A 26,722-nucleotide genomic window follows, 5' to 3' on the forward strand; every position below is an offset into this window, starting at 1 on the left:
CCTGAGACGAAACCAAGAGTCGGACGCTCAACCAACCGAGCCACCCAGGCGCCCCCAAAACTATAATTCTTTTTTGACATGAATCAAATATTGAAACTCTTTGAGTTTGCCAATTCCACTGATTCTATATTTTACTTCCAAGGTTACATTTCTCTTTAGCCACCTTTTTACCTCTTTCTCTCAAATTTTATATTTTTACTTAAAATATTTTTACCCTTCCTGGACTCATTCCCCTCTGAATGTTGGTATGGTAATTCTACACTCTCCTATGCCTTCTATCAGATGTTTTTATATTTTGTGCAGCTTTTCTAATTGTCTTTAGTGGGACGGTTTTTCCAAACTATCAATTCTATTATCAATGACAGTGAAAGTTTTATATTCTTTTTATTTTTTTTAATTTTTTTTTAACGTTTATTTATTTTTGAGACAGAGAGAGACAGAGCATGAACAGGGGAGGGGCAGAGAGAGAGGGAGACACAGAATCTGAAACAGGCTCCAGGCTCTGAGCTGTCAGCACAGAGCCCGACGCGGGGCTCAAACTCACGGACTGTGAGATCATGACCTGAGCCGAAGTCGGATGCTTAACCGACCGAGCCACCTAGGCGCCCCGTTATATTCTTTTTAAGTTAATAAATGTAAGATTATGTTATGATGGAATGGTGGAATTAGAATGCCCCAATTCTAGCAGAAATCTTGTTGATACTAGATTTATCTGGGAGAGGTTCTGATGTCCCCAAACAGTGTGTTCTTAAATATCTTCAGTTTTTATATTAAATTAACGTTAATTGCTCATTACTGTTTTTTGAATGCCAATATAGGTAACATACAGTGTTATAAATTAGTTTCAAGTGTACAATATGGTGATTCAACAATTCTATACATTACTCAGGGCTCATCATATATATATGTATATGTATATATGTATATGTATATATATATACACATATACATATATGTACATATATATATTTTTTAATGTTTATTTATCTTTGAGGAAGAGAGACAGAGCATGAGCAGGGGAGGGGCAGAGAGAGAGAGAGAGAGAGAGAGAGAGAGAGGGAGTACAGAATCTGAGGCAGGCTCAGGATCTGAGCTATCAGCACAGAGCCCAACACGGGGCTCGAATCCACAAACTGTGAGACGAAGTTGGAGGCTTAACCGACCGAGCCACCCAGGCGCCCCAGGGCTCATCATATTAAGTGTACTCTTAATCCCCTTTACTTATTTCACCCATCCCCCTACCCACCTCCTCTCTCATCATCTGTTTGTTCCTAAGAGTTAAGAGTCTTTTTTTGTTGTCTTTTTTTTTACTTTGTTCATTTGTTTCATTTCTTAAATCCCACATGTGAGTGAAATCGTATGGTCAAATAAGTCTGACTGACTTATTTCATTTAGCATTACACTCTCTAGATCCATCCATGTTGTTGCAAATGGCAAGATTCCGTTAATTTTTATGGCTGAATAATATTCCACTGTGTATATATAGCACATCTTCTTTTATCTGTTCATCTCCCAATGGACACTTGGGTTGCTTCCATAATTTGAGTATTACAAACAATGCTGCAATAAAAATTGGGATGCATGTATCCTTTCAAATTAGTGTTTTCATATTCTTTGGGTAAATAGCCAGTAGTGGAATTACTGGATCATATAGTAGTTTTAGTTTTAATTTTTTGAGCAACTTCCATACCTTGGCTACACCAGTTTGCATTCCCACCAACACTGCCTGAGGGCTCCTTTTTTTCCACATCCTTGCCAACACTTGTTTCTTTAGTTTTTTTTTTTTATTACATTGTTTTTCATATACAGTTTTCTTAACTAATGACAGTCATGGTTCTTGGCTGCTGTAATGGAACTGCCTGAAAGCCAAGCACCATATCACATGCTTTTCATAGTCATTTCAACATTTAAACCTAATGTCAGCATTGTCCTTCACTGAGTCTATGGGAGGTTGACTTGCTTAAGGTCCCATATTTAAAGATTTTTTTTTTCTTTTTTGGAAAAGATAGAGCACGAGTGGGGGAGGGGGCAGAGAGAGAGTGAGACTCTTTTTTTTTTTTTTCAACGTTTATTTATTTTTGGGACAGAGAAAGACAGAGCATGAACGGGGGAGGGGCAGAGAGAGAGGGAGACACAGAATCGGAAACAGGCTCCAGGCTCTGAGCCATCAGCCCAGAGCCTGACGCGGGGCTCGAACTCACGGACCGCGAGATCGTGACCTGGCTGAAGTCGGACGCTTAACCGACTGCGCCACCCAGACACCCCGAGAGTGAGTCTCTTAAGCAGGCTCCCAACTTGGGGCTCCATCCCATGTCCTTGGGATCATGACCTGAACCGAAATGAAGAGTCAGATGCTCAATCAACTGAGTCACCCAGGTACCCCAAGGTCCCATATTTAATAGTATAGTTGGGACTTGGACCCACCAGGGACATACTGATCTTATTTAAGATAATATTTTGATATTGTATAATATCATATTTTAAGGTTGGGGCTCCTGGGTGGCTCAGGTTATGATCTTGCAGTCGGTGAGTTTGAGCCCCTCAAATATTTTGATATTTGATATCTCTCTCTGTCCCTCCCCTGCTCACATTCTGTCTCTCAAAAACAAACATTAAAAAAAAATTAAAAATATATTTAAGATGTATAGGCCAGGAGGAAATAAAACTTCTCTCTCTCTCTCTCTCTCTCTCTCTCTCTCTTTCTTTTTTTAAGATTTTATTTTTAAGTAATCTCTATAGCCAACATGGGGCTCAAACTCACAATCCTGAGATTAAGAGTCATACATTCCACTGACTGAGCCAGCCAGGTGCCCCAAAACTTTCTTTTCAAGACATCTACAGTAATTTTCTTTTATTACATGCATAGTTAGTGATTAAGAGAATTGGTGGGTATAGCAATCCTTAATCCCCCCAAACCCGCTAACACTTCATTTATTATGATGAAGCAAAAAGTAGCCCTATAAAACATGGCTTTATGTTCATAAAGTTAAAATTTTAATTACAGCATCAGTGAATGCAGTTTGACTCATTCTCAAATGATGCAGTTTAAGGAGTTAATGATGGGCATTCACAATTTATAAATAATAGTAAAACATTAAGAACCATTTATTTTTTTTTAAACAAGAGGCAATTGAATAAGTATTCGGAAGTCAGGTAAATCAAACACATTTGGGGGGAAATTGCATTTTTTAAAGTAGTCACTAAGAGTGAGTATCTATGGGAGCCCCTGGCTGGCTTAGTTGGTAAAGCATGCAACTTGATCTCTGGGTTGTGAATTTGATCCCCATATTGGGCATAGAGATTATTTAAAAATAAATCTTTTTAAAAAAAGAAAAAAAGTATCTATGGAAACACTATTATAATCATTTATGCTAAAACATTCCTAATAAAGATATGCAAGTTTGTTTTATTTAAATCTGCACATTTAGCACAGCTACAAGCTTGAGCTCTATACCTGTTGATTTCTAAGGTGAACTGTGATGAAAATAACCTTTTTGTTCTTTTGTTGCGGCAAGTATATCTTCTCCGGACTTCACAAAGTATTTCTAAAGGGCTTTACATTGCAAAAGTTCAAAAGGATCACCTTCATACACAGAAGTGGTGCCAAGTTAGAAGAACTGAGGACCTAGTAAGAAGTAGGAAGAACCTTGAGGACATTTTATTTTATTTGTCTTATTTATTTATTTATTTATTTATTTATTTATTTATTTATTTTTGAGAGAGAGAGAGAGAGAGAGAGAGAGAGATTTAGAGAGAGAAGTGGGGTTCTCCTGAAGCAGGGTTCTTGTTGACCCAAAGTGGGGCTTGAGCTCACCTGACGTGCAATTCGAACTCAGGTACTGCGAGATTATGACCTGAGCCAAAATCAGATGTTTAACCAACTGAGCCACCCAGGTGCCCTATTTATTATGTTACATAAGAACTAATGTGTCCATTGAATAAGTATTTGGCTGTCAGGAAAACCAGACTTTGGGAAAAATTAATTTTAGGCATTCTACTATTATAAAAATATTACAGGCTCAATGGCAAGTTTTTTGGTTTTATTTATTTTTTGGTTCTCCCTGAAAAAAGTGGTAATTCCTGTCTTCTCTCAACCTGAGCTAAGTTCCATGAAAAAGAATTATTCATTAAATCAGAAACACCAAAGGTATGAAGTGGCTCCAATATAGTTGCTATTCTCTGTTCCATTACCGGGATGAACAAAGGGCACCCTTTACTCCAAACATCAAAAACATCTGTCTAGTAGTTGCCCTGCTGAAAGAATATAACTTATTTCTAGGCAGACAAATACATTTCTCCATAGATTGTGTGAAACTCTAGGAAATGAGTTCAAGGACTAAAGGAGTTAACCTTTCTTGAATAACTGATCTTGTCTCAACAAAAAATTTTGCATATGTTCATTTTCAAAATATACTTTTCTCTGATTAGGAGACTTAGTTATACAAGGATGATTTCTAGTTGAAAAGTAAGGGTTTTCAGATCTAAGACAAACCAATCACCCCTCCTTAGTTCTTCCTTTGAAAAAGTAGCTGTTATTTGTGATGATGAATTTAATAGGAGCATCATTGTTGGCTTTTGAAAGGACTAATTATGGAAAACGGTACAAAAAAAGTAACATTTCAAACTGGAAAAGTAGAGAATTAAAAGCTGATTACATCTATCCATGTGCCTCTTATATTCATTGTTCCCTTAGCTCCTTCACAGCCACGCTCCAGTGTGACTTTCCATAGCCATAGTGCTGCCAGTGTCCTTGCACATGCTGTGAACCTTCATCGGGGGCACATACATTTCTTCTCTTCCTCTAAATGTCACCAACTCCTGCTTATCCTCCTTAGGTTTCAGTGGAAATGTCACTTCCTCTGGGAAGACTTCTCTTTCATAGCTTTTCTGGGCTCATCCCCATTCTATACTGCATCATGATTGTCTGTTTGTGTCTCTCCTGAGATGTTAGGTTCTTTTTAAATTCTTTTTAACAATTATTTATTTTTGAGAGAAAGAGAGCATGCGTGGGAGAGGGGCAGAGAGAGAGGGAGACACAGATTTAGAAGCAGGCTCCAGGCTGTGAGCTGTCAGCACAGAACCTGACATGAGCCTCGAACTCATGAGAGGTGAGATCATGACCTGAGCTGAAGTTGGATGGTTAACTGACCCACTCAAGCGCCCCTTGAGATGTTAGGTTCTGAGGGCCAGGCCCAGCACCATTTCTGCATATTGGAAGTCCCCAACATTTATGAAGTCATCGTATGGGTTTTGATTATTTATTTTTTGTTATTATTATTAAGTTGTTTAAAGATTTAAATGGAAAGGTTCATTATAAAAAATGAATTAACAAGTTTCAAAGAAAATGTTTTTGGATGTGGAGTTTTTTAAGGTTGTTCAACAATTTTAAGTTAGATTTTGTTAAACTTAGGAGATAATTAGATCTAAACCTCAGGAAAGAAGTTGTGTGTATGTAAAATGATTAGAGCTTCTCAGAGAAACTGAATTTTTATGATTTTGCTATTAGACTTGATGAGACAATAGGATTATCTAAAAACTGAGGGTTCAGTGCTATCTAGTGTCAGCTCTCTAGCACGTGGAGAAGGAGCCCAAAGATAGAGAGCGTCCTTTTTTTTTCTTTTTTAAAGATATTATTGATATAAAATACACAGGACAGACTAGCAATAATAAGAAGCAAATTTCAATATATCATTCACAAAAAGGGACATTTTCTAAATATCAGCATCCTTTGTGATTTGTTTTTGACAAGCACCTATAGATACTCTTTTTGGATTTCTGTGTCCAAATTATGGCTTTAGACTGTAATGGAGTAAGCTTGTCAATTTGAAGTTAGTACTAAGAATTGTTGAGAAACTAGGGAGAGGTGATATTTCAGCCCCATTAATCTCTGGCATTATCTCTGCTTCCTCTCACTGACAACAGTTCTCCCTTGGCAATTATTGAAGACCATCATTCACTTGTTCCTTAATTCTTATTTTTGAAGATCAGTTATTTATTTTTTATTTAAAAATTTTAAAAATGTTTATTTATTTTGAGAGAGAGTGATAGAGGGAGCAAGCAGGGGAGGGGCAGAGAGAGAGACAGAATCCCAAGCAGACTCCGCACCATCAGCAGAGAGCCCAATGTGGGACTCCAACACACTAACCGTGAGATCATGACCTGAGCTGAAATCAAGAGTCAGACGCTTAACTGACTGAGCCACCCAAGGGCCCCAAAAAGCAGTTACTTTTACCAGCACTAAGCAGGACTGCTAGAGGGAGTGGGATAGACCCTATGTAGACCTGGCCCCTTGGAAGGAAAAAAGGGTCACTGCAGATAAGCCTCAGGGAAGGAAGTGGGGGACGGAAAGAAGCCAGGGAAGGCTGTGTGAGGAGATCAGCCACCTATACCCAGACTATTATTGTTTACCCAATCACCCAGGAAGATCTCCCATTAACCTAAGGTTTCTGTGTCTCACAAGAAATAAAACCAAGCTAACTTTAAGATCTCTGTAAGAGTTGTGAACAATATGAGCCATCCTTTTCTTATTCTTAATGATTGGAAATTTATAAAGTACAGTACTTAAAATATCTTTACCCAGGTATCACCACAAAAGCTATGACCCCCTCTCCCCCAACAATGTGTAAGAAAAGAAATACAGAAGGATTTTATGGGAGAGGGGAGTGGGGTAATACTGGAAGGATTTTGTGCTACAGAGGTGTCCAATTTGAGAAAGCATGATCACTCCTGAGATTAACCTAGAAGAAAATTCCTCCTAGGTGGTGTTTGTATGTCTAGTTTCTTGTGGATGCAGAATGGCTTATGCTTAGAAAGAGAAGTAGAATTTTAAAATTATTCATAAATTTATCTCTGAGGGCACACGATTTATTTTTTTAAAAGCACATTTAATGCAATATTCATTTAAATACCAGTCTTCTAGGAATATGAGCCACTACGAAGTATGTAGGATTTTGCATTTAAAAATTTTTTTTAGGGGTGCCTGGGTGGCTCAGTTGGTTAAACATCTGACTTTGGCTCAGGTCATGATCTCACAGTCTGTGAGTTTGAGCCCCACATGAGGCACTGTGCTGACAGCTCAGAGCCTGGAGCCTGCTTTGTCTCTCCCTCTCTCTCTGCCCCTCTCCTGGCTTGTGCGCTCTCTCTCTCTCTCTCTCTCTTTCTCTCTCTCTCTCTCTCTCAAAAATAAACATTAAAAAGATTTAAAAAATTTTTTAAATTAAATTAAATTTATTTATTTTGAGAGAGAGGGGGAGAGAGAAAGTGGAAGCAGGGGAAAAAGGTAGAGGGAGAGAGAGAATCCCCAGCAGGTTCCACACTCAGAGTGCCTGATGTGGGGCTCCATTCCATGACCCTGGGATCATGACCTGAGTGGAAGGCAAGAGTCAGTCACTCAACCAAGAGAGTCCCCCAGGCCCCCTGCTCCCAGAGTGTGTAGTTTTGAAGATGTTTCAACCTTAAAGGTTATTTGGGGGATATTTACCAATGTCTATTGTTGGGTATTGAAAATGAAGAGGAGTTATAGACAAAGCAGTGTAGACCGTTAAACTTTAGCTCAAGTCAAGTTCTAACTTCCTGTGTAGTGTGAATTAAGTTTCTCTTTGAGCCTTAGTTTATCTATGAAATAATGTAGTTAGACTCAATTTTTTTCTCTGATGTTCTCTTTTAGTTCTACAATCATTCGATTTCAAAAAAAAATTTTAAGTTTGTTTATTTATTTGGAGAGAGAGTGCACATGTGAGCCTTAGCAGGGGAGAGGGGTGCAGAGACAGAGAGGGAGAATTCCAAACAGGCTCCACACTGTCAGCGTGGAGCCTGATGCAGAGCCACGACTTGAGCTGAAATCAAGTGTCTGACACTTAACTGATGCGCCCCTAGAATCATGGGATTAAGAGAAAAGAGATTCTATTTTGTAATATTTGAAAGAACCTAGAAGTTACTACAAAATTAAGTACAACTCATGCAACTTAATAATCATGATTTCTTGTGAGAAAAACAAATAGACTTAAGTGACATAAGCAAGTTCTGAGTAAGTAAGACTACAACATAGGGTTTCTTAGTTTCTGATCTGCCATTTTCCAACACAATCTAGTGGTGTGTACTTTGCCCTGAGTGATAAGAGAGTGGGAATGGCTTTCCTGACCTCCAATTTCTCAGCTAGCAATGTCTGATTATTTTCTCCATCAAAGCTTGCCATCACCTAAGCCTTGAGTCGAGAGACTGACAAATCACTAAGTATAGGATTTAGAGCAGATGGTCACAACCAATGCAGGTTACCAATCTATTCTGTGTTCAAACAAGTGCAGATCTTCATGGTATAGTATCAGTTGGCTATTTTGAGTCAATGTTAGCCCTGGTCACTTTAATTAACCCTCATATTTAGCTGAGATGAGCTTTGGCTTTATTTATTAATTCATTTTGCAGAACACTGCACACAGACTTCCAATGTTTGCTTAGGTTGCCAAATGCAGTGTTGTATGACTTCATGAGTATCCCATGCAGTGAAAATTCTGTCAGTGGGGCTTTAAAAAGGGGACTGACTTCTCACTGATGTGGATTTTCGGTACACCTAACACTTGGAGCCTGATTTTGTTTTATTGAGATGAACATGGATCACATATGATTTATTATATATCATGGCCAACTTCACTAAGTATTGAGCAATCAAGCTGGGAAAATGTTGATACTTTTTAAAAATTATATTCAAGTATTCAAGGGGGAGAGGCATTATTTGTAATTGAAATGCAAGGAACTTTAAGAAATGTAGAGCTACCCTTGCATGCACTGACAGGAATGTAAAATGGTATAGACACCATAGAAAGTTTGGTGATTCCTTGAATAATTAAAATTATCATATGATCCAAAATTATCACATGATCCAGCAATTCTACTCCTAGGTATATATTAAAAGAATTAAAAGCAGGGACTCCAATAGATACTTGTACCCATGTTCATAGCTGTGTTTTTCACAATAGACAAAAAGTGGGAACAACCCAAATGTACATCAACAGAAGAACAGATAAACAAATTTGGTGTATATACACACAGTGAAATACTATTGAGCCTTAAAAAGGAATGAAATTCTGGGGCGCCTGGTTGGCTCAGTCACTTAAGCTCAGGTCATGATCTCACGGTTCATGGGTTGGAGCCCCACATCTGCTATCAGCACAGAACCCAATTCAGAGCCTCTGTCCTTCCCCTGCTCATTCTCTCTCTTTCAAAAATAAATAAATGTTAAAAAAATATCTTTTTTTAAAGTGTTTATTTATTTTTGAGAGAGAGACAGAGTGTGAGGAGGGGAGGGTCAGAGAGAGACACTGAATCTGAAGCAGACTCCAGACTCTGAGCTGTCAGCACAGAGCCCGATGCGGGGCTCCAGCTCACAAACCCTGAGATCCTGACGTGAGCCAAAGTCGGATGCTTAACCAACTGAGCCACCCGGGCGCCCCAAACTTAAAAAAATATCTTATAAAAAAAAAAAAAGGAATGAAATTGTGACAATCTCAGAACATGGATGAACCTTGAAAACATTACATGAAGTGAAGGCCGACTATTGTGTGACACCAGTTATATGATATACTAGAATAGGCAAATTTATAGAGACAGAAGGCAAAATAAAAGGTAGTAAGGGCTGAGAGAAGGTGAATGAGGACTTACTGTGGAATGGATATAGAGTTTCTGTTTGGGATAATCAAACATCTGGGAATGGAGAGGGGGGGAATAGTTTCACAACATTGTGAATGAATGTAATGCTACTAAATTTGTACACTTATCAATGGTTAAAATGGCAAATTTTATGTTATGTATATTTTATCATGCACACACAGACAAACTTCAAAGAAAAAGAAATGTAGGGCCGTTTTCAAATCTTGTTGTATTATGTCCTGTTTTCCTACCTGCTTCGTGGATGCTTCATTCACCACAGAGAGCTTCTTGGTGTGGGCACAGTGTGCTTGAAGTTGCCCTGAAAGATGTAGATAGGTCAGAATCCACTGGTTTTGCTACCAGGAGGCTTGCTTTTTACATTTGTTAAAAATTTGAGGGTGGGTAGGTGAGAGAGAGGTAGTTTAAAGTCAGAAAAGAGTGCATGTTGGACTTACCATCCTAACAAGAAAAGCGTGCTTTTGTGGCAAACCGAAAGGCTAGGAATCCAGGGTGATGAAATACAGGCCTTCCGGCCCTTGCTCTGTTCCTGATTTCTGGTTGTGGGAATCTGTTCTGAATCCAACTGCAAGTGGAAAACCCATCTTTGGCTGAGCAGCAAGGGAGGCCCTCCTGCCAATCCCCTAAATGTGTTGCTGAAACTTTGGCCCTGGGAGGATGGAGCTGAGGCTGTCTTCCCAAGATCTGTGCAGCTGTCAAGGTGGCTGTGATGGGACTGTGACTGGCCTCTTCACTACATTTTGGCAGTGACCTTGAGACCTGCCAGCTCACAGCAGCTGTCTTGGTTCTTTTTCTCCTGCCACTGTTGCCTGGCCAGGGGGCTTAAGGGGAGGGAGCTGAACTCCTCTGGCTCTGCCACTCTCAGGGTCTGGCAAGTTCTGGCTCTGGTGCCCAGCTCTCCCAGTGCCTACCACCCACTGGGCACAGTGGCAGTCCAGGTGCGTGAGTGTGGGTGGCTGCCTGTGCCACCTCTGGCTTCGCTCCCAATTCCTGGGAAGTGGGTGGCCCCGACTGACCATCAGCCTGCTGCGCAGACAGGCTCCACGTGGGGACCCACTTGGCAGCTCCACCGGGAGATGCTCGGTGACAGCTGATGATCTTGGGAGACAGAGGAGCCAAAGGTGCCCCTTCTATCCCAAAGGTTTGAGCCCACCTTGGGACAGTAGGAATTTTCTCTGGGAAATGAAGGTCACCAGAAATGTGCAGAGCAAGAGAGAAGTCTTTTTTTTTCTCCAGCCACTCAGAGTGGCAAGTATATTTTGTAAACTCCTCCCCTTCTCCTTGTCCTCATCCTGTCCTTTTCCTTTTAAGTGGCTTCATTAGTATTTTCTAATCCGCCTTTGTCATTGGACATTTATTGACAGAAATCAAATTGCTGTGTTTCTGGGCAAAGCGCCTGCTGCAAAGAGGTGTGGTTCCCGGGGAATGAGACACGCAGCCCAACAGCTGAGCCTACACTGTCCTCACATAACCTCCCTGCCTTAAATATCGCCAATATTTAGCCTTGCCTTATAAAGTAAAAATGCACAATACCTTCCAGAGTTTCAGCAAGCCCAAATGCCCCCCTCGGCTCAGTTATATCTCCTGTACGTTGGAGGCAGAGCCGCGCACCCCTCCCCCCGCGCAGACCTGCCCTCGGAGCCGCCAAGAGGTTACTAATCAGGGAGCCTCCGCCATCGATCCGATGGCGGAGACCTGGGGGATTTGTGTGCATTGTTTTTGCTGAAGCCTCCTGTGATTTCGGCGCGACCAGATCCTCTGCAGCGCACTCCATGTCGCAGCTTGTGGCTGCCTGTGTCCTGTGGTGAGAGCGGAGCCGCACAGGAGATCCTTTGTCTAGGAAGGCTAGCAGAGAAGATCACTTTGGAGTTGCTAAGCTCTGCATTGCCATTGGCTGCACTCTTTGTGGGGCTGTTTTTGCAAAAGGCATGCCCAGCACGTCTACAGTGCTGGCAGGCCAGGGCTGCCTTTAAACACCATGATAATAATACCAAAAAGCAGTTTGCAGAACTGTTCCACTGTAGAGGCTTCCTCTGCAGAAGCAAGCAAGATGGCTACCTCGTGGGCTTCGCTGTGAAGAATGCAGAGGCTAATTAAGACAGACTTTAAGGGGAAAAAAGGGTATTTCCCTACTTCATCTTTATGCAAGGCTTTTTTTCAGTGACTTTTAAAGTCTACATTTTACATAAGCTCTTTAGGTTCTGCCTAGCAAACATGTTGATGATTTTAAATGGTATAAGTAGTTTTCTAGAGAAATAGCCAAAAAATTTGGGGGGGTGGGAGCTAATTTTTTTTCTTAAACGGAGGCTCATTTTGCAATTTGATTTTTTTTAGGTTATAAAAGAAAACAAGAGGCCCCAGAGGGAAAAGAAGCCCAAAGTTTTAAAGGTAATCAGCTATTGATTAAATCATATTTAATTTTTTTTTCCATTTCATATAGTATTTTTCTGTCACTTAGGAGTAAATTTGCAGTACAGTGGATGTGAATTCTCCCGGATTTTCAGTAGATAAATGAATTTTCACTCAACTAAAGTGTTTTCTCTTTTCTTGATGTGCTGCATAATGTGCATATTAGCATCCTTTATTTTCAACCCCACACAAGTCTCCAGAAGGAAAAGTTTATATGCAAAGTGTTGTGAATAAAATTTGTTTTTCCTCTGTAGATCCCTTTGTAGCATCTGCATTTGTGGTGTTGCACCAGTGTGTAAACTTAAGCTCTTAAGGAGAGAGACACTATTTGAAGTTGACAGCTATGATCCATTGTGATTTTAATAGACCTTCCATTAGATACTATTTTAAAATGTGTGGTTTTTCTTTCCAAAGGAAAAGGTCCTTAGAGGTTTTAGTTCAACTTAAAATGTGTAAGCCATTGAGATCAGCCAAATTGCTTAATCCCAAATTCTCAGTGTATCATTTTTAATTTCGGGCTTCATAGAGCTGTAGGAATATGCATGGTTTCATTATTTTCAATAGTTTGCCTAATGAGTATTTAGTAGTAACCTAATTCAGCTATAAGCTAACAGTCTGTGTTATGAGCTGTGTACAGTATTTAGAAGGGTTAATTTAAAAGCATATGGCTTACTAAAAGTTCAAGGCTAGCTTTAGTTCAGTAAATGGGTGCTTATGTGTTAAAGGTTTCAAGTGGCATATTGCTATTTAAAATGTAACCAACCTGAGCAAGTAACCTTTTTAAATCATAAAGACATATTAAGCAATAAAACTTAACTGGTCTTTAAAATTATATTATGTATATATAATTAAAAATATTTTAAACCTAATCTTAGCTTTTCTTTTGCAAATAAAGTTTTAGCACTCAAAGAGGAACAACATGTTGAGCTATGGATGTGGCAAATTTTTATCTCATTTGCTTCCCCAGTTGTGTGCCTTGAAAATGTTATTACCATGGAGAACCAAACCTTGCATTGCTTTCAAATTTGTCTGACCACCTTGAGTTTCTGTTTCCTGTGTGTATATGGCATTGCCATGTACATTTTCATCAACCAACAAGTATTTGTTTAATATTTACCACACAGTCATCAGTGTTCTAGGCACCGTGAAATGAATGAAATTGCTTGGCACAAATTCTCATTGGGCCTGGACAAATAGAATACTGGTTATTTTCAGGGTAAATTAACCCCTCCTGTTTTTCTTCTGCATGTTGATTCGCTCACCCCCTCTCACTTCCTTCCCTTCCTCTAACTATAGAATTAATATCATCAAAAGCCCTGATTATATTTCTTCATCTCTTCTTACACTTTCTGGGTTGGGTGTGTCCATCTTAGGTGTTTTGTCTTCAAATCTTCAAGTGAGAAATTGTTTTAGTGCTGTTGTTAAAATGGCTCTCAAATTTGCAGGGGGTGGAATGAGGGTATAGGAGAAAGAGGTCAATTACATGGACACACTAATACAGACTAAGCTTGGTAGCTAAAGCATCATCTGCCTTTGCTAAGAAGTAGAGTTGGGCTTTGGGAATACTATTTAATTCTATGTTTATTTTGTTAGTCTGTGGGTGTCTTGTCACCTGAAATAAATTTCAGAAGTAAATATACTGTGTGTTGCTTTTTTGAATCATGGCAATGGACTCTGACTTATTTTAAAATAAATGCCTGTGGGTGGCTGAATTTCATGGGCCACGGAGAGCAGAACTGAATTGTTGCTCACTTTCCTCTATCTATCAATTGTTGTACAAGAGTAGGGAAATGCCCTTAAAGGAAAAAATAATAATTTCTCCCTGATGTTGGCATTTTAAATTGTTTTCTTCAGTTTTCTGTTGGCTGTAATGTATTTTGTTCTCCAAAGAAAGCTTTGTTTCTTCGCTCCACAGTAGAAATGCTAAAATGCTGTCAGATTCTCGTTTGATATGGGTAAAATAAGTAGAATATGGTACAACCCTGAAGGAGATGTTAGGAAAACTGAATCCATACTTGGGGAGGGAGGGAGGGGGAAGAGCACAACCTTCAGTTTAAGGTTTTATAGGTGAGGACTTAGGGTTCCAGCAGGCTGCTACCTGGGAGAGTGGTGACGGGAGTCTACAGGTTACAACTTGGTCTCCTTCTGTAATTGGCTCTTTGCATTTGGCATTGTGCCAGAGATCCAGTCTGCTTGCTTTGACTCTGGCCTCTTAGATCTTCAGATCTCCTGGGTCCCCTGCTCTTTGTCAGGGTAGATGCTGCAGGCATCCCCACTGATCTTCACTTTCATTATCTGTGGAGAAGCAGTTGGATAGGTGAAGAGTCTGATTAAGGAAATTGGGTGCAGACTTGAAGCTTGTCCATCCTACTCTGAACTTGCCAACTAAATATTGAATCCAGTTGTGGGGCTGAAATTGCCTGGTATGTCTCATACCTCTAATTTTTAAGCAATCTACTGTCTATGTCGATAACATATTTATTCTATTGTAGTTCATATTTTAAAACTGTAGATGTGACCTCCAATCCCTGCCAAGAGAGATAATTTCCTCTAACTGAAATGACAGTTTCTGTCCAAAGCACTCATGGCCAGAATGGATATCAGATGATGGGGGTGGTGGTGTGTGTGGGGGGGGGGGGCTTGGCACAGATGCTTGCCCCCACTGGTTCTGGAGGACAGGTTCCAACTGAAACCCTATTGATTATCACTAGAGTTGCTGTGATATATACATGGCAGCTTATTGGCTGTGCTGTAATTGTCTCCTTGACTCTTGAGCAAGCTAAACGTATGAAGTAATTTCAGTGATTGATTCATAAAATTGCACTTGTGAATGGCATGACTTGGAGCTCTGTTTGGTAGAAACATTTACATGAATAATCTCAACTTGGTGTGTCAGAGTAAAAGGATATATTCCCTTACATTTTCTTAAGAGAAAATCAATTTTAAAGTAATATCACTTTGGTTAGGTTACCAATCATTGTCCCTGGGAAAAAAATCAGATCGCACAGTTATTTGAGGGTAGTGAGGGGGAATTTAAAAAGGGAATTGTTTAAGAACTGTAAGTAAGATTAAGGAAAAAACTAGGGATGTCAAAGAATCCCAGGGTTAGTGACAGCAGAGAGTTCTCACCACCCATAGGCCTGGAGAGACCAGCGTGTGGGAGCAAGTATCCAGGCATAAAGCATGACTGGAGTGGAAGAGATGTCGCAGGGCTTTGTTGTGGATTTGGTAAAGGGATGTTTCTGCAGAAATAAAATTCTTTGGGTCGGGAGGTAGGGGGGTTGGAAATAAATACCCTGCCCCCCAGTTTCTTGCTGCTTTCATTGGCGGATCCAATCAGAAACCAAAAGGGAAGGGAGCATACGGATAAAAATATGTCCCAGTGAACCTCCTGTGGCATGTAAGAGGGTGTATAAGATGGAGTATGGACCTAGAGGGGCAAACAGAACATATTCAGCATCACTAGTGACTACAGGGACAGTATAGTAGGGTCAAAAATAGTACTAGAGCCATTATTATGTAAGAGAGTAACATTAGGCAAAGCTGGGTGAAATGTATATAAGCAACCCCATACAGTGTTTGCAACTTACCTGTAAATCTAAAATCATTCAGAATAAAAAGTATGGGCATCCCTGAGCATGGGCCACATTTATACCTTCTGTAATTAGACACACTCTGTCTAGGCCAATAAGGGATATTTTCTAGCTATTTGGTTACAAAATATCATCAAAGTAGTATTTGGAAGAACTGAGTGAACAAATTTAAAGAAATGTCAGTGGATATTAAACCAGGAAACCGTCTACAGATTATTTAGAAAAGAAAAAATGAAAGCTAAGTGATCTTCCTGCTAGCTTCTACACTGGCAGGCCCTACTCTTCACTATTTCCTTCCTTCCTTGATGATGCTGATAAAGGAAAAGAACAAGTGGGGGGGGGGGGGACATAAGACATGTATCTCACTAGGGGAGAAGAAGACACTCACATATAGCTACTCTTAGGTCTTTAGGAATTATGTTTTAAAAGGAGAATAAATAATAAATCATATTCATACATGGTCTTGATTTGCAAGACATAGTGACATTCAAAATATCTAGTACCGTCATTGTCTGGCACATAGTAAATGCTCAGTAAGTTCAGTTTGCTGAACAACATCATTTATATCCAATAAATATTTTCTTAGCATTTACTAAATGCTGGGACTACAATGGTGTACAAGACCAAAATTATTTCTGCCCTCATAGAGGTTAACTATTACTTAGGGAAGGCAGGCAAAAAAACAAAACAAAACAAAATTAAAGACAAATGAAAAAATTACAAATTGTACATGCTTTGAATGAAACAAACAAACAAACAAAATGCCAAGCTAGGGAAATTTACTTCATTTGTAAATTGTTACCGATACTAGTGCTGAAAAAAGTACCAAATTTGATATCATTGAGTTACCTTGTTTATTTTTAAAACCCATTGAGCTAGGAGACAAGGAAGATAACAACGTTACTAAAACATTTTCTCTGCACACTTATCTACAACTTTGTTTCAGTTAGTAAAAAAAAAAATCATTAGTAAACTTTTCTTAACTCTGGTTATAATGTAACATTCTATGATTTATAGTAACATGTTGCAAATTTAAGTGATAGATCACATGCGGAGCTTGACCATTGTTCAGGAAAAAAAGCATGCCATTTTGATAGTCTTTCATAGTCTCATGCAATGAATCCCGGTCTTCTGAATATAATAGAGCAGTGCGGAAAAAATTCAGAGTGGGTGATGACAGTATCCACAAAGCAATACTAGCTTTAAAAAATCCGTATAAATTATAAGAAGATAATCTCAGAATACAGGACAGTCATATAAATTTAATTATTTAGTTTAATGATTCAACACATGGTCCTTATTTTCCTCATTATGTCATAAACTGGCAAAAATTGTCAAAGATGTGTGCTCATCCATCAGTGTTTATTCACATGATCAAAGGCACACATGGGGCTTCTGGTTTGCATACCCAGAAATTGTAATATAGCATTTTGCCCAGAGATGATCAGACTGATTTCAGGGCTGGGTTCTCACTAAGCCAAGCTCACACACAGTCAAATCATTCATTTATTATTGGAGCACGTACATTTCCAGTGACTCAAGGCCCATGTTCATTCTGTAATTTCTAGGAATGATCCCAAAGAATCAGTGAATAAAAGCCAAGTGGGGTGAATGGGCTTGAGGAAAATTTCATTCAAGCTACCAGAAAAAAAAAAAAAATCTGTTGAATTCTTCCTAGCTAAGAAAAGAATATATACCTTGTTTCTTGAATGTTTATGCTCATTTGATACTGTGTTTGTGTTTTGATAGTGCTGGACTAGAATGTATTCTGAAGAGTCAGATAAAAAGAGCTAAATAAAAAATATTAAATTTTTGTCGAAACGTTACTAGTATTGTAATTAATTTTCAAGTGTAATTAATTTAATGCCCAAAATATGTTCTAAAAATGTTTATTTAAAGATTTGATGATAAGATTTACCTGCCACAGTGGCCTAAGCAAGAGAATAAAGATTATAGAATCTTTTTTTGACTTGTTCTGATGATTTATTGTGGTTATTTTTTTAGTTTTTAAATTTTTTAAGCTTTATTTTTATTTATTTTGAAAGGGAGATAGAGAACAAGTGGGGGGGGGACGGGGGGGGGACAAAATCCCAAGTCGGCTCCCCACTGCCAACACAGAGCTCAATGTGGGGCTCCTACTCAGGAACCGCGAGATCATGACCTGAGCCAAAGTCAAGAGTTGGACACTTACCTGACTGAGCCACGCAGGCACCCCTGATTTATTGTTTTAAAGGCTGACTCTGAATCCTTTTTGAACTAAAAGCAGGACTTTCTGCATGTGACAGATTTTAAGAGAAGAGATGCTATAGTTTTATCATCTATTTTTAAAAATTACTGATGTCATATGAATTTGATTAAAACACATGTTCTTTTCATGGTTCTAAGGAACCAGATGTTAAACAATAAACTTATTATAGGGACCAGGTTATTTTAAATAACTAAATTGTTTAAGTATTATGTATTGTGTGTATTTAATTTTAAATATAGTACACACCTAAACATACCCACATAAGATCATAGGATTGTTGTAGAGTTAAATTAATTATTTAATACATGTAAATTAATTATTTAATACATGTAAAGTGGTGGGGCGCCTGGGTGACTCAGTCAGTTAAATGTCTGACTTTGGCTCAGGTCATGATCTCGTGGTTCCTGGGTTTGAGCCCCGTGTTGGGCTCCGTGCTGACAGCTCAGAGCCTGGAGCCTGCTTCGGATTCTGTGTCTCCCTCTCTCTCTGCCCCTCCCCTGCTCATTCTCTGTCACTCTGTCTCTCAAAAATAAATAAACGTTAAAAAAATTTTTTTAATACATGTAAAGTGGTTAAGACAGCATGGCATATAGTAATTTATCAGTATATTATTATATTTGAAGGTGTAATGTATGTTACTAAAATTATTGAGTCTTTCAGAAAATGTGTATTTTCTTAGCAGCATATTCGCTTCATTCTTTCATTAAACCTGGGCACCTGGGTACTTGGGTGACTCAGTTGGTTAAGGTCCAACTTCAGCTCAGGTCATGATCTCATGGTTTGTGAGTTCAAGCCCTGCATCAGATTTGTTGGTGTTGGGCATAGATCCTGCTTTGGATCATCTGTCTCCCTCTCTCTCTGCCCCTACCCTCCCCCTCAAAAATAAATAAATATTTAAAAAGTTATAAAAAGAAATATATAAACTTATATCCCAGAAAGCCTTTTCTTTCCTTGTAAAAATGTAATTTCTGCTTTTTATCATGAGGAATATCAGAAATAAGACTTTATTTATTTATTTGTTTGTTTATTTATTTATTTATTTATTTATTTATTTTTAAATGTTTATTTATTTTTGAGAGAGAGTGCAAGTGGGAGAGGGGCAGAGAGAGGGGGGGAACAGAGGATCTGCAGAGTGCTCATGCTGACAGCAGACAGCCGGATGTGGGGATGGAACCCACAAACCACGAGATCATAAACTGGGCTGAAGTCCGATGCTTAATCCACTGAGCCACCCAGGTGCCCCAGAAATAAGACTTTAAACCTTGAAAGCACTAAGTTTCTCTTTCCCCCTTTATTTATAAATATATCATAGAATCAAGTATTCTATTAATAAAGCTAGAATATCATCAGTATGAAAAATAATCTCACACTTGATGATTAGTTTGAATTATAGAACTCAGGTACAGGGGCACCTGGGTGGCTCAGTTTGTTGAGCATCTGAGACTTGGTTTTGGCTCAGGTCATGATCTCCCTGCTTAGTGGGTTCCAGCCCTGCATCAGGCTCTGTACTGGCAGCAGGGAGCCTGCTTGGGATTCTTTCTCTCTCCCTCTCGCTCTCTGCCCCTTCCCCACTTGTGCTGTCTCTGTCTCTTTCAAAATAAATAAACAAACCTAAAAAAAAAAAAAAAAACAACTCGGGTACAGAGACAAAGATAGATGGATATGAAGACATCTGAAGCAGAATATAAGTTTTAGTGATGTTTCCAGGTTATGTATCTTTTAAGCCTGTTTTCTTACAGATAAGAGTCACATAATAAAGTTCTCACTAAATTATCAAAAAAATTGTCTTAAATATCTGAAAGTATTTTTTCTTAGAAAGCAATTATTAAATTGCTTAGAAAGCAATCACTAAATTATCAAAAAAATTGTCTTAAATATCTGAAAGTATTTTTTCTTAGAAAGCAATGTTTTCACTTAATATCCTATGTATTCATTCTACTTTAGAAAAAGACAAAGTTATCTAATTTTCAATTTTTGAAATAAGCTTAAAATTACTTTAGACAAAATAGGAAAAAACATATTGAAATTTTCTGAGTATTTAAATGTTGATATCATAAATATTTAGTGCTTTTGATTACTTTTCATTTTTGGACGTACAGTTACAGTTCATGTTTGAACTGTGTATCTCCTGAATCAGCGGCACCCAAAGGAAGGTACATGACCTTTAATGTCACATAGCCCTGAGTTAAGCTCTGCTTCTTCCTCTTCTATTTACTATATGACCTAAGAAAAATTTTTTTCTTAGTGTTTTTATTTATTTTTGAGAGACAGAGCAAACGCTGGGATGAGCTAGAGAGAGAAAGGGAGATGTAGAGTCTGAAGCATGACCTAAGAAATTTTAAGTGAACTCTCTGAGACACATTTTCATTATTTGTGGAAGGGGAGCAGTAACTAATCCACAGGATTATTTGGCAGCTTGCATAATTTTTAATTTTCTTAATTTATCCCATATGTAGTTGGTCTTCAATAAATGATAGCTTTCACCATCATTATTGTTTTTGTTATGAGAACAATCATAACTTTTAGGTTTAGAGCAGCAGTCACTTTGTGGTCTCCAGAATATCTTAGTGTAATACCTTGTGCCTGTAATTCAATAAATGTTAGTTTCATGAATGATCAAATCAATACATATCATGGCCTAAGTTTAGTCAGTTAAGTTGGAACTGTTAGATGTTACTATAGTGACATCTCAGTGTATAAGAGAAACTGTGTTGTCTCAAATCATCCGTCCAGGTCTGAATAGTGTGTGTTAATGAATTGCTGTGGAAATCAGAATACATATCTAATACATTTAGTTTAATTGATTCATTTTTGTCTAATTTTTATTTGAAAAACTAAGCCTACAAAAAAGTTGAAAGAAAAATACATTGAACATCTGTATTATTTTATATACTTAAAAAAAATATGTATATGTGTGTGTATATATATATATATATATACACACATATATTTTTTTTTTTTTGCTGGAGCATGTGACATTTTACCTGTAAATACTTCAGCATACCTGTCCTAAGAAAAGAATATTCTTCAATGTAACCACAATACAATGATCACACTAAATAAATTTAATATTGATTCAGTCTAATCTAAGATACTGTCCATCTAAAAATCTTTTCAATTATCCTCCCCCCCCCCCCAATCCTTTCTAGCTGTATTCCTCCTGATTTAACAATGAGTCCTCGATCACGTCTTGCATTTGATTATGTCTCTCTGGTCTTCCTACCATTGTGTGTATGTGTATTCTTTCTTGACTGATGACTTTTAACACTACTTGTCTTTTCTTACATTCTTATAAAATGTTTTGGTTTGACTGTCAAGAAATCTGGGTAACAGGCAGTAAATTTCAGGTTTTCGGTAGATTGTCCAATCCAGATGTAGCTGTTGGAGAGCGTCCAGTGATTCCTGGATTGGATCTTAAATTTTTGATAAGAGGTTAGCACATTGAAAAAAAAAAGTGTAAATTCAGAGATTAACTTGATCTTCTCCATCTACACTGGAGGCAAGGAATGGATACCTTGCATATCGGTGCACTGAAATAAAGAAATGAAAAAAAAATGAAGTAAAAGTATTTACAGAGCCATGGGGAAGCACTTACAAAAGTATTATTGACTTGAAGTAAGGGTTTTGATGAATCTTATAAAAATCTGAAGTTTATTTGATTAAGATAAATAAAAACTATTTCAAAATGTTAATTTTATCACCCTACTCATGAAGTCTAGTTTATCCCCTCACTTAATGGGTGGTATAAAATAACTGCACTGCAGGTTAGAACATTTCATCAGAAATTTAATCCAGCTGTCCAGGGTTTATTTAAAGCCTCTGATATTTGATCACTTCACTAAAATAAGTTAGGACCATCAGAAAGCTGAGTTACTCGGTACACATTTCCTAAGGTCCTATGCATTATGATACATAATACAGTTGTATAGGGCCTGACAGGCTAATGTCTGCTCAATATAATTTCTAGTAAAAATTGTCCATGAAGAAGAAGTTGCATGCTGCCCACAGTCACAGAAAGACAATGTAAGCAATGTTTTCCAATTTGACTTTTCAGTCAGAAACTCAATCAAATTCATAGGTCAGGCAGTGTCATGTGCTCCACTTTGAAATGAGAAAGACTCTGGTCTTCCCACTGCTTTCTTGTGGACTTTATTAAAATTTTAAAAATTTTAGAGGGCACCTGGGTGCCTCAGTTGGTTAAGCAGCTGACTTCGGCTCAACTAATGATCTCTCAGTTTGTGGGTTTGAGCCCCGAGTCAGACTGTCTTCCTCTCACCCTGCCCTTCCCCCACTCACTCCCTGTCTCTCTTTCAAAAATAAATAAAACATTAAAAAAAAATTATTTTTTATTTCAAGCAACAGAAAAGCTATGGGTAGTTCAAAGTATTTCCATACACCCCTCACCAAGTTTTCCCAAATGTTAATGTTTTATCTTGTTTGCTTTATCTCTCTCTCCACGTACATGGATTTCCCCCTGAATTCTTTGAGAGTACATTTCAGACATACTAAAATGTGTACTTCTTACAAACAAGGACCTCTTCTTATATAATGATAGTACAAAGATCAAAATCAGTAAACTAACATGGATATGATACTCTCCTTATCTAATCTACTGATCAAATTTCACCAATTGTCTCTAATGTAGTGTATATCAAAAGATAATCTCAGATCATGCATTGCATTCAGTTGTTTTTTCTTTAGTCTTGCAAATCCGATGTTTCCAAGGAATATGGGTCAGTTATTCCTGTAGATGTCACTTAATTTGGATTTATTCAATGTTTGCTCATGATTAGATTCAGGTTCTGCATTTTTAACGAGAAAGCCACAGAAGCGAGTTTGTGTTCTTCTCTGTGGATCATATCTTGAGGCACGTGATGCCAATTTGTTCCATTACTATGATCCTAACATTGATCACTTGGTTATGGTGATATCTGCCAGGTAATACTATACTCTTAGCTTTTGTAGTTATCTTTTGTGGAGATACTTTAGTACTACTTTTCATTGATTTTTAGCATCCATTAATGCTTTCTGTCTGGATGAAATATTACGCACTCCATTTTTAACCTAAACATTCTGTTTTATATTTTGTTACTTGTAAGGCACTTTGACTTTGGGGGGGGGGGCATAAAACAGTTGAATTTAAAAGATTTTAAGTTTTAAAGATTAAATGAATAAAACTTTCAGTTAAGAACGAAAAATGCCTCTGGCTCCAGTTAATGTCCTATTGCACTGTGTAGGCAAATGGTTTATTTTGGTTTAGAATGTAGTTGGACTCAGGCCACGTAGTGGTAAAATGTGGGCATAGTATCTGTGATGTTGAGAAAAAGCAGATATCTGGATGATGAGGCTAAGTAGGCATAGAATTCGAAGGGAATGTGACTTAGACTTCATTCCTTCTTTATCTTGCCCTTTCCGCCACTTATCTTCCCCACAACCCTATCTTACCAAGAACTTAATACAAAAGAAAGGCGTCTAGCTCAAATGGAGACAAAGTAAAATAGAAGATAACCAATCAGTGATAACCTACTCCCTCAATCTAGGACCAAGGAGCTTTGAAGAAAAGAAAAAGAATATTTATTTATTTATGAACCAGATAAGAAACAAATTACATTAAACATCCTTCAGGATATATATAAGAAACAAAACTCAGAAAATTACCTCTGAGTGAATTAATAGGTTATAATAATAGCAAAATTACACTTCAATCCTGTGTACAGCTAATGATCTGGTGGAAACATCAAAGTATAGTCAAAATTAGGTTAAATAAGAAAATGCAAAGATCAGTATGATTTAAAAGAAAATCTAGTGAACTCATTTTAAAATAGTTTTAAACTACAAAAGAAGAACAAACTTGAAAGAAATTAAAACAGATATCTGGAAAGCCCAAAGTTGTCCTATATGCTCATTGTCCTTCCCTTCTTTTAACCCCCTTACCCTCACATCTGAGAGGTACATACGCTTAACGGTTTTGTGAGTATTTTCCACATGTAGTCTGTAGACATACAAGTGTATCCATAGTCACATATATGTCATGTATATACAGATGTATCAGCTTGTTCATTTTTATATTGGTATTTTTGAAATACACTTTATGTGCGTTGAAATACTTAGGTCTTACATATATTTTTCAGGCAGCTTTTTTTTTTTTAATTTTAATGTTTATTTTTGAGAGAAAGAGAGAGAGAGAGAGAGAGAGAGAGAGAGAGAGAGGCAGTGAGAGGGGGAGACACAGAATCTGAAATGGGTTCCAGGCTCTGAGCTGTCAGCACAGAGCCCGACATGGACCTCAAACCCACGAGCCGTGAGATCATGACCTGATCCAAAGTCAGCCGCTTAATGGACTGAACCACCCACGTGCCCCCTTTTCAAGCAGTTTTGATGAGTGCATAGAAAGATACCAATCATTTCTATTTCCTTGTGCAAACTCCCTTGTGCCTCTTCCTAGTCAATATTACACCACCCGCCCCAGCCCCACCAAGCCACTACTGATCTGTTTTCTGTTATCATATGTTAGTTTTTTTTTTTTTTTTTTGCATATGGAATTATATAGAATAAATTGGCTTCTTTCACTCAGGACTGGGTAGGTAGGTAGATTTGAACATCCTTAGTTTTTTTTTTTTTTTTTTAACAGCTTTATTAAGATATAATTCAAGGGTTTTATTGGTGGACATGTGTTTTCAGTTCTTTAATAGGAGTTGAATTGCTGAGTCATGGGAGGTATATGTTTAGTATTTTAAGAATCTGCCATGGGCACCTGGGTGGCTCAGTCAGTTAAGCATCCAACTCTTGATTTTGGCTCAGGTCATGATCCTCATGGTTCATGCAGTCAAGCCCTGTGTTGGGCTCTGTGTCCCATGCCTGCATGGGGATCTCCTCTCACTCTCTCTCTGTCTCTTCCCTACCCTGTGTGTGTACACATTCTCTCTGCTCTCAAAATAAATAAAATAAACTTTAAAAAATACGTTAAATTTCTAAAGTGAATGTATCATTTTATACTTCTACTGTAATTATGAGAATTCCAGTTTCTCCACATCTGAACCAACATTTGGTTTAGGAATTTTTTTATTTAATCCTACTAATGATGGCTATTCTTGTTAACCCATCATATGGCTCTATGATAATTATCTTTATTTATTTTTGAAAAATATACTCTATATTACTTTAAAATAACATTATTAAGTTACGTTAATAATTTTGGAAGAAAACCTTATCATCCAGGAGAATGAATTGACTTCTAGTTTTCCATCATTATAGTTAGTATTAAAATATACATACTTAACTAAGCACAGATATTTAAAGGTATATTATCCATGCATCTGTCTTATAATATTGAATATGTAATAGCAGTATGAAGAGTAGAGTCAAGGGACACCTGAGTTGCACAGACATTTTAGCATCTGACTCGTGATTTTGGTTCAGGTCATGGTCTCCTGGTTTGGGAGCTCAAGCCATGCGTCTGGCTCTATGCTGAGCCCAGAGCCTACTTAAGATTCTTTCTGTGACCCTCTCTGCCCCTTCCCCACTCACTCTCTGTCTAAAAATAAAAAAATAGGGTGCCTGGGTGACTCAGTCGGTTAAGTGTCCAACTTTGTCTCGGGTCATGATCTCATGGTTTGTGGGTTTGAGGCCCATGTCGGTCTCTGTGCTGACAGCTCAGAGCCTGAAGCCTGCTTCAGATTCTGTGTCTCCCTCTCTCTCTGCCCCTCCCCCACTCATGTTCTGTCTCTGTCTCTCAAAAATGAATAAACGTTAAAAAATTTTTTTCATAATGGAGCGCCTGGGTGGCGCAGTCGGTTAAGCGTCCGACTTCAGCCAGGTCACGATCTCGCGGTCCGTGAGTTCGAGCCCCGGGTCAGGCTCTGGACTGATGGCTCAGAGCCTGGAGCCTGCTTCCGATTCTGTGTCTCCCTCTCTCTCTGCCCCTCCCCTGTCCATGCTCTGTCTCTCTCTGTCCCAAAAATAAATAAACGTTGAAAAAAAAATTAAAAAAAAAATTTTTTTTTCATAAAAAGAAATGAAGAACATACAGAAGAGGAATTGAAGTTCAGGATATTTGGTGATAGTGTACAAAATTTTGCTCACAGTTGGTCTAAACAGAGTTCAAATTTCTAGTTAAGATAGATGGTATCCCATAATAATGACAGTACTTGGAAATAAGAGCACCTAAATAATATCAATGATGTTTATGATGTCATGGAAAATGAAAGAATTGTAGGGGCGCCTGGGTGGCTCAGTTGGTTAAGGGTCCAACTTCGGCTCAAGCCATGATCTCATGGTCTGTGAGTTCGAGCCCCACATCGGGCTCTGTGCTGACAGCTCAGAGCCCGGAGCCTGCTTCAGTTTCTGTGTCCCCCCCTCTCTCTGATGCTCCCCCGCTCATGCTCTATCTCTCTCTGTCTCTCAAAAATAAATAAATGTTAAAAAAAAAAAGAAAATGAAAGAATTGTCTGGAAGTTTAAAATAAATGAAAAAACTTACTAAAGAGTCAACATCACAAAAGAAGAACTATAAATATGTTCAAGAAATAGTTTTCAAATGGTCAACCTCTACAATAATTTGAACATCTGAATCAAGATTCTGTTTTCATTTTTGTTTTATATGAATTTGGAAAGGTAAAACAACAAGATTAGGAAATATGGGAAGTTGGAGTTAAAATGGGACACATGGCACTTTGACAATAAATTGATACTATCTTCCTGGAGAGCAGTTTGGCTAGAGTCTTAAAAGTATGCTTTAGCCTTTAAGAGAGATATAACTGTATTTTTTAAGTGAAAAAAATAGGTTACAAAATGACATATGGTATAGATCTCGT

The 26,722-nt window shown here is 38.1% G+C and overlaps 1 protein-coding gene across 5 annotated transcripts in view; it reads left to right on the forward strand.

The window, feature by feature from the left end:
* The window catches only part of TET1 (tet methylcytosine dioxygenase 1), a 128,678-nt gene that overhangs the window by 19,055 nt on the left and 82,901 nt on the right, over nucleotides 1-26,722 (forward strand). For all 5 annotated transcript variants that reach the window (XM_047826018.1, XM_047826019.1, XM_047826020.1 and 2 more), the window contains exon 2: nucleotides 11,995-12,048. In XM_047826018.1, the coding sequence (XP_047681974.1) occupies nucleotides 11,995-12,048 (54 nt within the window). The remainder of the gene's footprint in view (nucleotides 1-11,994; nucleotides 12,049-26,722) is intronic.

Source organism: Prionailurus viverrinus, chromosome D2, assembly GCF_022837055.1.
Source record: "Prionailurus viverrinus isolate Anna chromosome D2, UM_Priviv_1.0, whole genome shotgun sequence".
Taxonomy (NCBI): Eukaryota; Metazoa; Chordata; class Mammalia; order Carnivora; family Felidae; genus Prionailurus; species Prionailurus viverrinus.